The 15,417-nt window shown below is 35.0% G+C and overlaps 1 protein-coding gene across 1 annotated transcript; it reads right to left on the reverse strand.

Annotated features, from left to right (window-relative positions):
• Positions 1 to 307: 307 nt before the first annotated feature.
• Positions 308 to 807, reverse strand: LOC145821422 (secreted RxLR effector protein 161-like). Its single transcript, XM_082917936.1, has 2 exons — positions 701 to 807; positions 308 to 656 (listed from the first exon to the last, which is right to left on the reverse strand). The coding sequence occupies exons 1-2, from the start codon at positions 805 to 807 to the stop codon at positions 308 to 310; spliced, it is 456 nt and encodes a 151-aa protein (XP_082774062.1).
• Positions 808 to 15,417: the final 14,610 nt, after the last annotated feature.

The raw sequence follows: 15,417 nt of genomic DNA on the forward strand, positions 1-15,417 counted from the left end.
TAATAGGTCTTTATGTCAACACATCCCAATATTATGCACCAACTTCTTGAATGTTGTAGTCGATAATGCTTTAGTAAATAGATCTGCCAGATTATCACTTAAGTGTATCTGTTGAACATCAATATCACCATTTTTCTAGAGCTCATGTATGTAAAAGAATTTTGGTGAAATGTGTTTAGTCCTATCACCTTTGTTATAGCCTCTTTTGATCTGTGTGATACATGTAACATTATCTTCATATAATATGGTTGGACTATCTTTTATTGAAGACAATCCACATATTTCTTGAATATGATAGATCATGGATCTAAGCCAAATACATTCCTGATCTTGCTTCATGAATTGCAAGTATCTCTACCTGATTTGAACAAGTAGCAATCAATATTTGTTTTACTGATCGCCAAGATATTGCAGTATGCCCATAGGTAAAAACATATCTTGTTTGTGGTTTGGCTTTATGTGGATCAGAAAGATATCCAGTATCTGCATATCCAATTAATCGCGGCTTGGATTTATTTGAATAAAATAAACTCATATCAATTGTTCCACGAAGATAACACAAAATTTGCTTTACTCCATTCCAATGTCTTCGGGTTGGTACAGAACTATATCTTGCTAATAAATTGACAGCGAATGCAATATCAGGCCTAGTACAACTTCCAAGATACATAAGAGCACCAATTACACTAAGATATGGTACTTCAGGACCAAGGAGTTCTTCAGTATCTTCTCGAGGTCGAAAAAATCCATTTTCACATCAAGATATCGAACAACCATAGGAGTACTCAAAGGATAAACTTTATCCATATAAAAGTTCTTCAAGACTTTTTCTATACATGTGGATTGATGTACAAGAATCCCATTTGGCAAATGTTCGATTTGCAGGCTGAGATAAAATTTTGTTTTACCAAGATCTTTCATTTCAAATTATTTCTTTAAATATTATGTAGTTTTTGTAAGTTCTTTTGGAATTCCTACAAGATTAATTATCAACATATACTGCAACAATTGTAAATTCGGATTTTGATTTTTTTAATAAAAATGCATGGACAAATTGGATCATTCACATATCTTTCTTTCAATAGATATATACTAAACTGATTATACCACATGCGTCCGGATTGTTTTAACCCGTATAGAGATCTTTGTAGCTTGATTGAATAAACACTTATGGGTTTTGAATTAGATACTTCTGGCATTTTAAATTTTTTAGGGAGTTTCATATATATATATATATATATATTGTCACGTCCCAAGCTTTGTGACAATGCCGCACACTCATTTAAGTGAGCATGCAATGCTAAGAGTCCAACACATAACAAACAATGTAAAATACTCCAATTAAATCCTTAATTACCATAATGCTAAAATCCATAAAAATTGATTATTCTTATCATATGAAATTATCCACCAAGTCCACTAACAAAATCCATTAACAAAACAATAATTCAAGTACTTAAATCATAGTCCTACTCTTGACACTCCCACATGTAAAAATCCAGCGCAGCTCTACTCTTCAGAATCTGAAAAAAAAAGAAAGAGGGTATGCTAGATAGCCCAGTAAATAATCAACCATCACTGCTAGTTGGATCAAGTATACAAATAAATAAATAAATAAATCGATAACCAATAAATATAATTTTTTCTACAGTTCAATAAATGAACAATTATTTGTAAGATGGTTTCATAGCTAAAAATAAGCAATGTAGAATACATTTTAAATGAAAAGCCAACAAGATAATTCAAAGTAATTCGTTGTTCAAATCGATGGTTCGATATTCAAATGGTTCAATGATTTGATTCACAAAACCCAAGTCTTAATGACTACGGTCACTTAGCTCGTGACAAGGCCTAGAACCACACATAGGCCGGTGATAAAGTCCCAAACGAAACAAGTTTCTGTGCCAATAAATAACCCTTATTGGCTAGGGTCCAAATCATAGTCAGACTAGAATGATGTTCAAAATTTAAACAATACACAAATTTTAAATAAAACATTCGATATTTTCAGAATAAACGTTTAGTACAATTTTCAGAATAGTTTCACCAAATATTCAAATAATTTTCATAATAATATTCAATGTTATTTTATACTTGACCCATATTTTATTTTAAGAGAACATAAAGGCTATAAATAAATATTTATGATTTTAAATGATTCGATAGGAATAAAAATGAACCAACAGTGATAGAGGGTTACTTACTCCAAACGCTTAGAAATAATATTCCATCACCAACTCCAAACACCCAGCTCCACCACTTCAATCACACAAACCTAATAAATAAAACCTCAAATAAATTAATATTTTTACGTGTTACATACACCCACAAAAGCCCCACTATATTAGATTAGTGTATTGCTTTAATATCCAAGTGATTAAACCATTCAACCCAACTTTATAGCCAAACACACCCTTGCCCATGATACAAAACTCCATTGTTTCTATTACCCACCCAAAGTTACACTTACACATTGCACCCAATTCTCAAAACCTAAGTAGGCACCTATAGATCTTCTAAATCCCCTTAATGCATTGATTGTTAAATTCCTCAACATAAACTTAATAATTAACAGTAAAGATAGATTTTACCTTAACCAATGGGTGTCCCAAAATCACCAACGTGCTGCCTCCAATCCCTATTGCAGCCTCACTTGAACCTCTCTTCTCTTTTTCTTTTCTTTTTTCTTTTACCTTCTCAAACCCTAGCCGTCTATGGAGCAATTCCTAGCCTTTGTTTTGTTTGTTTCCCCAAGACTTAAAGCCACAATAGGTGGGCTTATTAACCAAATTTCTCAAAGTTACAAAATTACCCATCTAAGTAATAGAAAATATAATGCCATCTCATAACTAATTCTTTGATATTAATAAATGACCCATATAAATTAATTTAATTACTAATCTATCCAATAAAATAATACTACACACAACTTAGGTTTTACATATATATATATATATATATATATATCACTATCTAGTGATCTATATAAATATACTGTAACTACATCCATTAGAGGCATAACTAAATTTTCTGTGATTACCAAACTAATAAAAAATCTGAATGTACTTGCATCCATTACGGGTGAATATGTTTGCTCATAATCAATACTAGGTCTCTGCAAGAAACCTTGCGCAACAAGTTGTCATTTATATCTTACAATTTCATTTTGCTCATTGCATTTTCGAACAAATACCCCTTTGTATCTCATAGGTTACTTCTCTTTAGGAGTTTGGATTACAGGTCGAAATACTTCACATCTTGTAAGCAAGCTTAACTCTGCTCGTATTACTTCTTTCCACATTGACCAATTATTTCTCTGTCAACATTCCTCGACAGTTTGTGGTTCATTGTCATCATCACTTTTGATAATGTTTTCAGCATTACTTCTGGTAATGTTAAGAGCAACTTTAAACGAAAATATGTTGTTGACAACAATTTGATTTTTATCCCAAACTTCTCCTGTACTCATATAATATATTGAGATCTCATTATTTTCAGGTACCTTTTCCACTTTAAGGAATAACTCTTCAGGAGATTTCTCTTATGGAGATTCTTCTTCTGGAGGTTCATAAGTAGGAGATTTAGATAGACTTACTATAGTTTTTTTGTGTGATTGTAACCTCTTCAGGGGTGCTTTTATTCATGGGTATGATCTCTCCAAGACATCTAGTTATGGTTTCTTCTAGAGTACCAGCTGTTTGTTCTTGAGTTTTCTTTTTTTGCGGAATTTTGTCTTTTGCACCGACGGGTCTCCCACGCTTCTGGCGTGCCTTAGACTTATTTGCTACTATACCCATTGATTGTCCGATAGGAACATTAATTATTGTTGGGGCATTATCTACTGGTATGTAAGATTTTGTCATATTTTTTGTATCGGTAACTGCATCCGGTAACTTATTTGAAATATCTTGTAAATGAATGATCTTTGAACTTTTAGTTCACATTGATTAGTATAAGGATCAAGATGAGATAATGCCGAAGTATTCTAAGCGATAACCTGTCGAGCTTTAGGCTGTGACTTGTCTCCCCCTAATGATAGGAAAATTGTTTCATCAAAATGACAATCCTCAAATCGTGCCTTAAACACATCACTAGATATCTAATGATTGATGGATAATCAAAACCAATATAAATTCCAAGTCTACGTTGTAGACCCATCTTAGTGCACTGTGAACATAAATAGCACAACCAAACACTCTAAGTTGACTAACATTTGGTGGTTGCCCAAATGCAAGTTGTAATAGCGAGTACTCATGATATGCAGTTAGTCTAACACGAATTAAAGATGTTGCATGCAATATAGCATGACCCCATCCTGAAACAGGTAATTTGCTTTTCATAAGCAAAGGCCGAGCAATCAACTGAAGTCTCTTAATGAAAGATTCAAGTAAACCATTTTGGGTATAAGTGTATGCAACAAGGTGTTCAATATCAATGTCAATGGACATGCAATAATTATCAAATGTTCGTGATGTAAATTCACTAGCATTATCAAGACGAAATGTCTTGATAGAATGGTCTGAAAAATGTGCTCACAATTTAATTATTTGAGCAAAGAGTCTGGCAAATGCAACATTACGTGTAGAAAGTAAACAAACATGTGACCATCTAGTTGATGCATCTATGAAAACCATAACATAACGAAATGGTCCACAAGAAGGGTGTATGGGCCCACATATATCCCCTTGAATTCTTTGCAATTCAACAATTATTTTTGTGGGTGATAGTTTGGTAATTAATTTTCCTTGTGGATAGGAAGCATATTGATAATCACTTGGTAAAAGAATCTTCTGGTTCTTTAATGGATATCCATGTGAATTTTTAATTATTCGACGCATTATTATATATCCCAGATGCCCAAGTTGGTTATGCCATAGCATAAATGTTTTTGGGTTAGAGCACTTCTGGTGCATGACAATATGTGACTATCATTTTTATTGTTGTATAATATAATGTAGATGAAAATGCATGAAGTTTTTCTAATATTAGCTTCTGGCTAGAATTAGTTGAAGTGATCAATAAATACTCTTCTTGACTTTTATTTATAGTTTCAATATGATAACCATTACGACGTATATCTTTGAAACTTAACAGATTTATTCTAGATCTGGTATAATACAAAGTTTCATCAATATAAATTTATGTTCCATTTGACAACATAATATTGGCTCTTCTAGAGCCCTTAATTAGGTTTGCAGAACCTAAAATTGTATTGACATTAACTTTTTCTATGACTAATTGTATAAAATATTTTACATCACGTAAGATTGTGTTTGTGTGTTTGCATTGTCCACTGGATAGATATCATCATCAATTATTTTGGAGTTAGTCAATGCATCAATGAAAGTCATGCCTATAAAAAAAAGTAATTCATTATTCTCAAAATAGGAAAAATACAAACTGTCAACCCGAAAAATACAAACTTTGAAGGCCTAACTAAAACAAGAAAATGAACACTCCAAAATAGAAAAATACAAATTTCAAAATCATAAAACAGGACAATACAAAGCATAATCCAAAAATTTTAGAAAATCAGATTAATTGGTGTGAGTATTTCCATCTCCAATTAAATAATTAACTTTTCCGTCAAGGTCTTCAAAGAAATCAGACACATCAAGAAGATTAATATCAATGGGTTCATAATGATCTGTGAAATGTATCTCAATTCATTTTCCTTTTTCTTTTATCGAGGCTTGATAAATATCCACTAAATGTTTAGGCGTACGACAGATACGTGACCAATGCCCCTGTTATGCTATATCTGTAACAAGCATTTTCATGATTCTTGAGAGGTTTATTTTGTAAACCTTTTCCCTTTTCTTGTGATGTTCCAGAATTATTCCACTTCTGGTGGAATCGCATGTTATTTTTTTGAACATATCCCCTAAGGATTTGGTAATTATTTCTACCTCGGCCACGTCCAAAACCGTGACTTCTTCTTCGTCCACGACCATGAACTGCAACCTCATTCACTTCAAGGAATGGAGCAGAACCGGTTGGACGGGATAAATGATTTTTCAATAATAATTGATTAGTTTGTTCAACCACAGGAAAGCATGAAATTAGTTCAGAGTACTTTGAAAAACGATGCTCTCTATATTATTGCTGTAGGAGCATATTATTAGTATAAAATGTGTAGAATGTTTTTTCAAACATATCTTCTTCAGTAATTTTTTCTCTACATGATTTTAATCGAGAGATTATTTTAAATAAAGAAGAGTTGTATTCACTAACTTTATAATCTTGCAACCTCAAGTGCAGCCTAGCGATCTTTTAGGAGGATTATGGTCTTCTGGTGCTCATATCTCTCCTTCAAATTATTCCACAGAATTAGTGAATCTTTTATTGTGAGGTACTCATTTTTTAATTCTTCTTGGAGATGATGGCGAATGAATATCATTGCCTTTGCGCGATCCTGCAGGGATGCTTTATTTTCATGTTTTATGGTATCCCCAAGATTCATTGCCTGAAGGTGGATCTCAACATCAAGAATCCAAGATAAATAATTTTTTTCCAGAAATATCAAGAGCTGAGAATTCTAATTTGAAAGATTTGACATGTTTACTAAATTTAACAAAAATAATATATTTAGTATCACGTAAATATATTAAGAAAATATGAAATTAGCTTTAGAATTTATTTAGAGTTACTAAAACCACCCAAGTAGCTTTATCTTCTCAACTGGTTAGAATCTTGTGCTGATAACGTATTATAAAACTAAAGAAAATAAAGAAGAAAGAGCCAAAATGGAAGAGGAAATAAAGGATCACGCATGTAATACACTTTTTCTATATCTTCATTACCCTGCAAACTCACCTATTTATAAGTGATAAAACCTTCACTATTCATCACACCATGTAGTTTGGCCCATGGCATACCACACTTCATTGCCTAAAGGTGGATCTCAACATCAAGAATCCAAGATAAATAATTTTTTTCAGAAATATCAAGAGCTGAGAATTCTAATTTTGAAAGATTTGACATGTTTACTAAATTTAACAAAAACAAAATATTTAGTATCACGTAAATATATTAAGGAATTATGAAATTAGCTTTAGAATTTATTTAGACTTACTACAACCACCCAGTAGCTTTATCTTCTTAGCTGGTTAGATTCTCGTGCAGATAACGTATTATAAAACTAAAGAAAATAAAGAAGAAAGAGCCACTGTGATATCCCTGTTCCGTAATATGTTAATTGGTCCTTAATATGAGTATGATTATGTGTTTAATATGATTTTGTGTGCCATTATGAGAAAATATGTGGTTTTGAACTTCTATCTGTTCACCGTAGGAATATCTGTTTGATTATCTGCTTTGGAATTTAAATTGAAGGCCCTATCGGCCACCGAAACCAAACTTTATTACGCTATTGTGATAGGCATAATTTTTAGAGCCTACGGTGAAATTTAATTGGAAATTGATTCAGATCAGAATTAATTGATTTAATTGATAAATTAGTGCCCACTTATTTATTATTATTAAATTGGACTTAGTGGGATTTGTTGTAATAAGGCAATACACACTCAATTCCTCTCCTTGCTTCATCTTTTGTTTGATTTGACTCTCTAGAGGGAGAGAGACCCGAAATTAGAGAGAGAGAGGGGAGAAAATCTATGTTTGGTCTTGAAGCTTGGAAGTCTTGAAGTTAAACTCAAGAATTAACCACAGATTGGGAAGATTGGGCTTCTAGGTAAGCAATTGATTTTTGAATTCATAAGTTTAATGTGTAATTTTGTGTATTCAAAGTTGATTAATGATCAAGAGTAAGAATTAAAATGAATTTGAGTTGGTTTTGTTGAATTCGAAGTCTTAAAACACACGCATGAAGGAAATTGCCATAAATTTCCATGTTTGAGCATAAAGTATGTAATCCATGTTAAGTTTTGATTAATGACCATGTATTTGATCATCTCTTTAACAATTAAGTTGGGGATAATGTGTATATTTCACATACAAGTGCAAATCATGGGAGTTTGAGTCTTGCATGTTTGAATCTAGTGTGTTGGTGATGAGTTTGAGTTAATTTGGGACATGCATGTGATTAAATTGTGAAATTGAGCTTCATAGTGTTGTAATTTGGTGTTTATACCATGTTAGAATATGTATATGTGAAATTTGAGCCAAAATCACGCATCTGGAACCTTTGAATGTCTAATTGAAGCTCAAGAACATATTCTGGATTTTCTAGAATTTTGATTCCCGCTCGAGCAGGGAAACCACCGCTCAAGCGGGGAGCCATGTAGAGAGGCCTTCCGCTTGAGCGCCAAAGTTCGCGATCGAGCGTAAATTCGACATAACCAGTACTTTTGTAGGCCTCAAGGGTCCGCTCGAGCGGGGAAGTCCACACTCGAGCAGGGACCCTATTTTCTAAAATTTTGAAAATACATTATGTGTTCCGTTTTCTGTTCCCTTTCACTTCTATGTACTCTTAGGCATACATTGAAAATTGTAAATGAGTTAGAAGAATAAGAAGTAAGCCTAAAGGAGAATATATGAAATAAGAACGGATTGAATCGGTTGTGACCCATATGTGTTATGTGATATGTAGGGTCAAGCTCCAAGGCAAATCAATCAGCCGATCACTGTGAGTAATATCTTAACAAGATATTTGAAATATGTTGTTGTCCAATTGTTTACTTCTATGTAAGTTTTGTAAGTTCATTAATTTGAATGGGGAACAACGATTGACATAAATGATTGGGCCAAAGGCCGATTGACATGAATGATTGGGCCGAAGGCCGATTGACATAAATGATTGGGCCAAAGGCCGATTGACATAAATGATTGGGCCCAAGGCCGATTGACATAAATTATTGGGCTGAAGGCCGATAGACATGAATGATTGGGCCAAAGGCCGATTGACATAAATGATTGGACCAAAGGCCGATTGACATGAATGATTGGGCCTAAGGCCGATTGACATAAATGATTAGGCCGAAGGCTGATTGACATGAATGATTGGGCCGATGGCCGATTGACATGAATGATTGGGCCGAAGGTCGATTGACATGAATAAGCGGGCCAGAGGCTAGTTTGACATGAATGAAAGTTGAATAGGCCAAAGGCCAGTTTGACATGAAAATCTGAATGGGCCAAAGGCCAGTTTGACCTGAATGATACGAATGAATTGGGCCCGAGGCCGTATGATGTGTTTGGAACCGCAGTTACTTAACTTACATATGTCTATGTTTGTATGTATTAGTTAGAAATATAAATTGGGCCCAAGGCCGTTTGATGTATATTGTTCCAATGTATATTCTTTATTTGATATTATTCACTGGGCTTTCGCTCACGCTCATTCATGTGTTTGTAGGTGAGCCAAGAGAGGTCCAGACCCAGCCTCAGCGAAGTCTATATGGAACAACCAAAGTTTTGAAGAGTCAGCCCTTGCGTCTCACGCACGAGACACGTCTTCGCCCTTTTGTCTTTCTGTGTATTTTGTCATGTTGGCTAGGACTTCGGTATATGTTTGTGTATAGTTTTGTTTGGCTGACTTAGATTTGAATGATCCTGTCTGTACATCACCTTATGCTACTATACTTTCTGTTGTGAGTTATTAACATATGTGAATGTGGAATGTTATGATGTGCATATAAGCATGGCTCTATGGACAAAGTTTTAAATTTGCTTCCGTTTGACCCCTTTACTCTGATGAGTTTTGTCTTATTTGGTTTGAGGCCGTAGGTAATCTCGTGATTACTGGCCGGTTATGGCCTTAACCCATAGGGGCGGGTTCGGGTCGTGACAGAGTGGTATCAGAGCACGAGTTAATAACTCACACACTTGTCCAAAAGAGAAATAAGCGTCTAGAAAAGATCTAGGATGCACTCATGTGATAAGTATGAATTTGGAAGCATTGAGAATATGCCTAACTGTTTTGATATGAACGATTATGTGCTGTAAGTTTGTGAATTGCTTGCATTGCAAAATATTTGAATACGTATGCTCTTTTGTATATGCATACCTGTGAATATTTTGTATAAAGTATAATGCAAGTTTAATCAGATGGTTAGAACATGTGATTATATGAGATGCGAATTGTTACACTAATGTGTACAACAAGTTTGTTTTGTTATAATGCACATATATGAACATATAAGTCATGAAAAGTTGCTTATGTGCATTCGATTCTGCAAATGGGTGTCTATGTGAAATATGAACATGATTTGAGTATATAACTACTTAGTAAATGTTCAGCATGGGTATCTGATAAGTATGCAATCATCTGTTACGTATGTGATTAATTGTGCCTTGATACATAAAATGAGAATATAACAATGTGCCTATGTGCGAATGTACGTATGTGTATCTGTGTTTATTTTTGTATTGGGCATCCCAGTATTTGGCAAGGCTTAATAAGAATTTGTGTAGAACATGGATAAAGTAAGGGCATACGGGTTGGCAGACTCTTCCACAGCCCGACTTGATAGACTGCAAAGAATAGTACAAGAAATGGCAGAGATTTTGAGACAACAACGCCAGTTGCCACTACGGCAAGAACCTTTGCCACCACCAGTGTAAGAAACACCGAGGAGTTTGCTATCAAATTTCTGGGGCTTGTTATAGGTGTGGTAAAATGGACCATATGGTAAGGAACTGTCCCCGAATTGAACGGAACGTGAATAAATCTTCTGCCTCAACTAGGTTCATGCCGATGGTAGGAATTTCTAATCAAGATAGAGTAATCACACTCATCCCAGAAAGTGCTCAAAATACTGCAAACATTATCCCAAGTATCTATACTATTTACAAACGAATGCTTATGTATTGATTAATTCTGAATTAGTACATGTGTATATCTTCACTTGGGGTATTATTTGATTCGGATCGGTATCTTCTTTCGTATATGCTACATGTGTATCCAGACTGGTTAGACCCACAAGGTCGAGACCGTATTCATTGAATGTATATGCTCCATTTGGGAAATTTGTGAAATATGTATTGGGATATCAATTAACTCTGCACATGCACATGTACATCTAAACCTATGCTCAGGGTGATTTGTTATATTACTGTCTTCAATGACTAAATCACTGGAATTATGACCCTGTAATTGTGTGACTGGGTTGAGCACCCCAAATAACGAACTCTATAAATTGCGAGATCATGTATTTGGATTGGTAGAAAATTGGTTGAACTATGTGACTATGTTAAGCTTGACTCGTAAACTTATGTTTTCATGACTAATTTGGAACCTCTGCGTGACAGATCCTATATTATGTGTAACCAAGGAGCTTTGTTTAATGTGTTATTGTGTACCATGTGCTTGCATATAAGACCTATTTGAGAATTTCTATACTGATTATGATATATACCTCCTGATATGAATGCCTGCATATGCAACTACACCTGAACGTATGTGAATAGTGCCATATTGTACATGATTTGAAATACTTCGACATGAACAGTTGTGATAAATAACTCCAATATGATTTTGAGAATGGATGAACTTAGAACAGTTGTAAAACTATCGACTATATACCTAAGCAACAAAGTGTGCCTTACAGAACCAAAATACCCTATTGAGAAAACTTTTATTTGATTCAACCTGATAGAACTTTTGTTTGATTGGGCCTGTTAGAACCCTCATTTGATATAACTTGATGGGACCTTTGCTCGATTTGATTTGGCAAGACCTTTGACGGGATTCATTTGATGAGACCCTCTATCTGATTTGACCTTGTTAAGGGGAGGTAAGTATTACGTGTGAATAAATAGCCAGATTATTCTTGGCAGGAAAATTGATAGACCCAGAACTTGAATCCGTTTGGAGTACTTGACTTACTCGAAAGACCTTATGTGGGCTATCAGCAGATTGATCTAACCGTGAACACCATTGAGAACCAACCTCTAACTATCGAGGACATACGTGTTAAAAATGAACCGAATTGTGCAAATCCAGTGATTGGGTGTCTTAAGGAACAATGCTTGTGTGTTGTCATGCTCTTACATATTTGACGCTAAGGAAGCTGGGGACAACAGATTGATTTGATTGTCAACAGTACTGAATATTTATCCTCAACTAATCAGAATATGTCTCATGTGTCTGCTTCAGTGTTATCAGATTTTGGGAAATCAAATTATGTGAGTGGTATTGTGTTTGTTTTGATGACATTCTTGAGACGTCTTTTCGTGCTAGGGGACGTTAAGCCTATGTGTTGAGATATCTCTTTTGCCACTGACGGTTTTGTACGGGTGGGTTTGTCTAATCGATCTCGGGTCGGCCACCGACGGTCGTAAACGGGTGTGCTTTGATTCCGAGACGATTACTCATTTGTTTTGTCCGGAATGTCATCCTTTGGTATTATGTAGATGTTATTAACGTCCAAGGAGCTTTTAAAAATGTTGATTGTCCGAAAGTATGTGAATTCAATACGCCTAGTGTAAATAACTACTCAGTGCCATTATATTCTGCAATTGGGGCTCTGAGGATGTGTAAATTGTGTTTAACACATGATTGACTATTTTAATATCATCCTTGACATCATGGGGATTAATATACGAATTGCCTTCTACTTTTTGCGACTATGAGATAGTGTGGAAAGACTCGAAGGAGCAGGGAATTAAATGTTGAACCGAATTGTAAACTACAAACTGTTAAATGAATTAAGAACATGTGTATTCTGTTAGAATTCAACTGCCTTGATGTTATTGTACTTTGCAATTGGTACTATGGGGATATATGAGTTACGCATGTCGTGTGGTTGATTGCTTCGTTGTTATCTTTGTTGACTCGGGAATCAGTGTCTAGATCCGCTTTAAATTCCTGTAGACTTTTGATTGACCTTGGATAACTGTGATGAGTCACTGAACTAAATACCAAATCGGATTGTGAATTGCGGAGTTATTGAAGAATGAATTGAACTTTTGTGACAAGGGAATAGACTGAACTTCTATGGTAAAGTTAGCCGACATCTGAAATAACTATGTGGTGACCTATTGTGAAAAAGGAAATTGTTGAACTTGTGTCTAAATATTTTCGGTACCAACAAGTCAAAGCCAAATAACGAATTTCATTGGGGGGCTGCCTTGGACACCCAAGGTATAAGTCCCGTTTGGGTTATTGTATATAGGATTACTAAGTTTGCTCATTTCCTCCCTGTGAAATTTTCGTAGGATGCTTATAGACTAGCAACTGTTTACATCGACAAGATTTCTCGTTTGCATGGGATCCTAGTATCTATTGTTTTGGACAGAGATCATAAAATGTGTTTGAATTTTGACAAGTCTTCAAGAGGCGATGGGAACTGGATTGTGAGTCAGCGCTACCTTCCATCCGCTAATTGATGTATAATTAGAAAGAACTTTAGGGAGAAATGCTCCAAATATATTTAGTAGATCTTTTAGGGAATTTGGAAAGTCTATTCGTTGTTGGCAGACTCTGCTTACAACAACAGCTTGCACTCTGGTATCGGTATGGCACCGTGCAAAACCTTACATGGCGAAAAAGGTAAGCCTCTGATTTATTAAGAACAAAATGTTGCTTGATTTTAAGACCGAGCAAATAACTATCTAAAGGATAGCACTGGAACCATTGAATAAGAGGTATTCCGAATTGTTTTCGACTGAAGGTAAAATAAGTTTGGAGGACCCAACTTCCTAAATGGGGGAAGACTATGATATCCCTATTCCGTAATATGTTAATTGGTCCTTAATATGAGTATGATTATGTGTTTAATATGATTTTGTGTGCCATTATGAGAAAATATGTGGTTTTGAACTTCTATCTGTTCACCGTAGGAATATCTGTTTGATTATCTGCTTTGGAATTTAAATTGAAGGCCCTATCGGCCACCGAAACCAAAATTTATTACGCCATTGTGATAGGCATAATTTTTAGAGCCTACGGTGAAATTTAATTAGAAATTGATTCAGATCAGAATTAATTGATGAATTAGTGCCCACTTATTTATTATTATTAAATTGGACTTAGTGGGATTTGTTGTAATAAGGCAATATACACTCAATTCCTCTCCTTGCTTCATCTTTTGGCTGATTTGACTCTCTAGAGGAAGAGAGACCCGAAATTAGAGAGAGAGGGAAGAAAATCTATGTTTGGTCTTGAAGCTTAGAAGTCTTGAAGTTAAACTCAAGAATTAACCATAGATTGGGAAGATTGGGCTTCTAGGTAAGCAATTGATTTTTGAATTCATGAGTTTAATATGTAATTTTGTGTATTCAAAGTTGATTAATGATCAAGAGTAAGAATTGAAATGAATTTGAGTTGGTTTTGTTGAATTTGAAGTCTTAGAACACACGCATGAAGGAAATTGCCATAAATTTCCATGTTTGAGCATAAAGTATGTAATCCATGTTAAGTTTTGATTAATGACCATGCATTTGATCATCTTTTCACCAATTAAGTTGGGGATAATGTGTATATTTCACATGCAAGTGCAAATCATGGGAGTTTGAGTCTTGCATGTTTGAATGTAGTGTGTTGGTGATGAGTTTGAGTTAATTTGGGACATATGCAAGTGATTAAATTGTGAAATTGAGCTTCATTGTGTTGTAATTTGGTGTTTATACCATGTTAGAATATATATATGTGAAATTTGAGCCAAAATCATGCATTTGGAACCTTTGAATGTCTAATTGAAGCTCAAGAACATTTTCTGAATTTTCCAGAATTTTGATTCCCGCTCGAGCGGGGAAACCGCCGCTCGAGCGTGAAATTCATGTTCCCAGTATTTTCTGCAGACATGGTGTCCGCTCGAGCGGGGAAGTTCATGCTCGAGCGGGGAGCCATGTAGAGAGGCCTTCCACTCGAGCGCCAGAGTTCGCGATCAAGCGTAAATTTGACATAACCAGTACTTTTGCAAGCCTCAAGGGTCCGTTCGAGCGGGGACCCTGTTTTTTGAAATTTTGAAAATGTATTCTATGTTTCATTTTCCCTTCCCTTTCACTTCTAAGTACTCTTAGGCATACATTGAGCATTGTAAATGAGTTAAAAGAATTAGAATTAAGCCTAAAGAGGAATATGTGAATTAAGAACGGATTGAATCGGTTGTGACTCATATGTGTTATGTTGTATGTAGGGTCAAGCTCCACGGTAAATCAATCAGCCGATCACTGTGAGTAATATCTTAACAAGATATTTGAAATATGTTGTTGTCCAATTGTTTACTTCTATGTAAGTTTTGTAAGTTCATTAATTTGAATGGGGAACAACGATTGACATAAATGATTGGGCTAAAGGCCGATTGACATGAATGATTGGGCCGGAAGCCGATTGACATAAATGAGATTGGGCCAAAGGTCGATTGACATAAATGATTGGGCCCAAGGCTGATTGACATAAATGATTGGGCCAGAGCCTGATTGGCATAAATGATTGGGCCGAAGGCTAATTGACATGAATAAGTGGGCCAGAGGCCAGTTTGACATGAATGAAAGTTGAATGGGCCAAAGGCC

This window comes from Camellia sinensis, chromosome 3 (assembly GCF_055761805.1).
Source record: "Camellia sinensis isolate YWXY chromosome 3, ASM5576180v1, whole genome shotgun sequence".
NCBI classification, from domain to species: domain Eukaryota; kingdom Viridiplantae; phylum Streptophyta; class Magnoliopsida; order Ericales; family Theaceae; genus Camellia; species Camellia sinensis.

What these genes read in the sequence shown, in the direction of transcription:
- LOC145821422 (XM_082917936.1), bottom strand. Translation starts at nt 807, where the DNA reads ATGGATAAAGTTTATCCTTTGAGTACTCCTATGGTTGTTCGATATCTT. An exon ending in AAGAACTCCTTGGTCCTGAA is followed by an intron (nt 657 to 700) that starts GTACCATATCTT and finishes GTATCTTGGAAG; the next exon opens with TTGTACTAGGCCTGATATTG.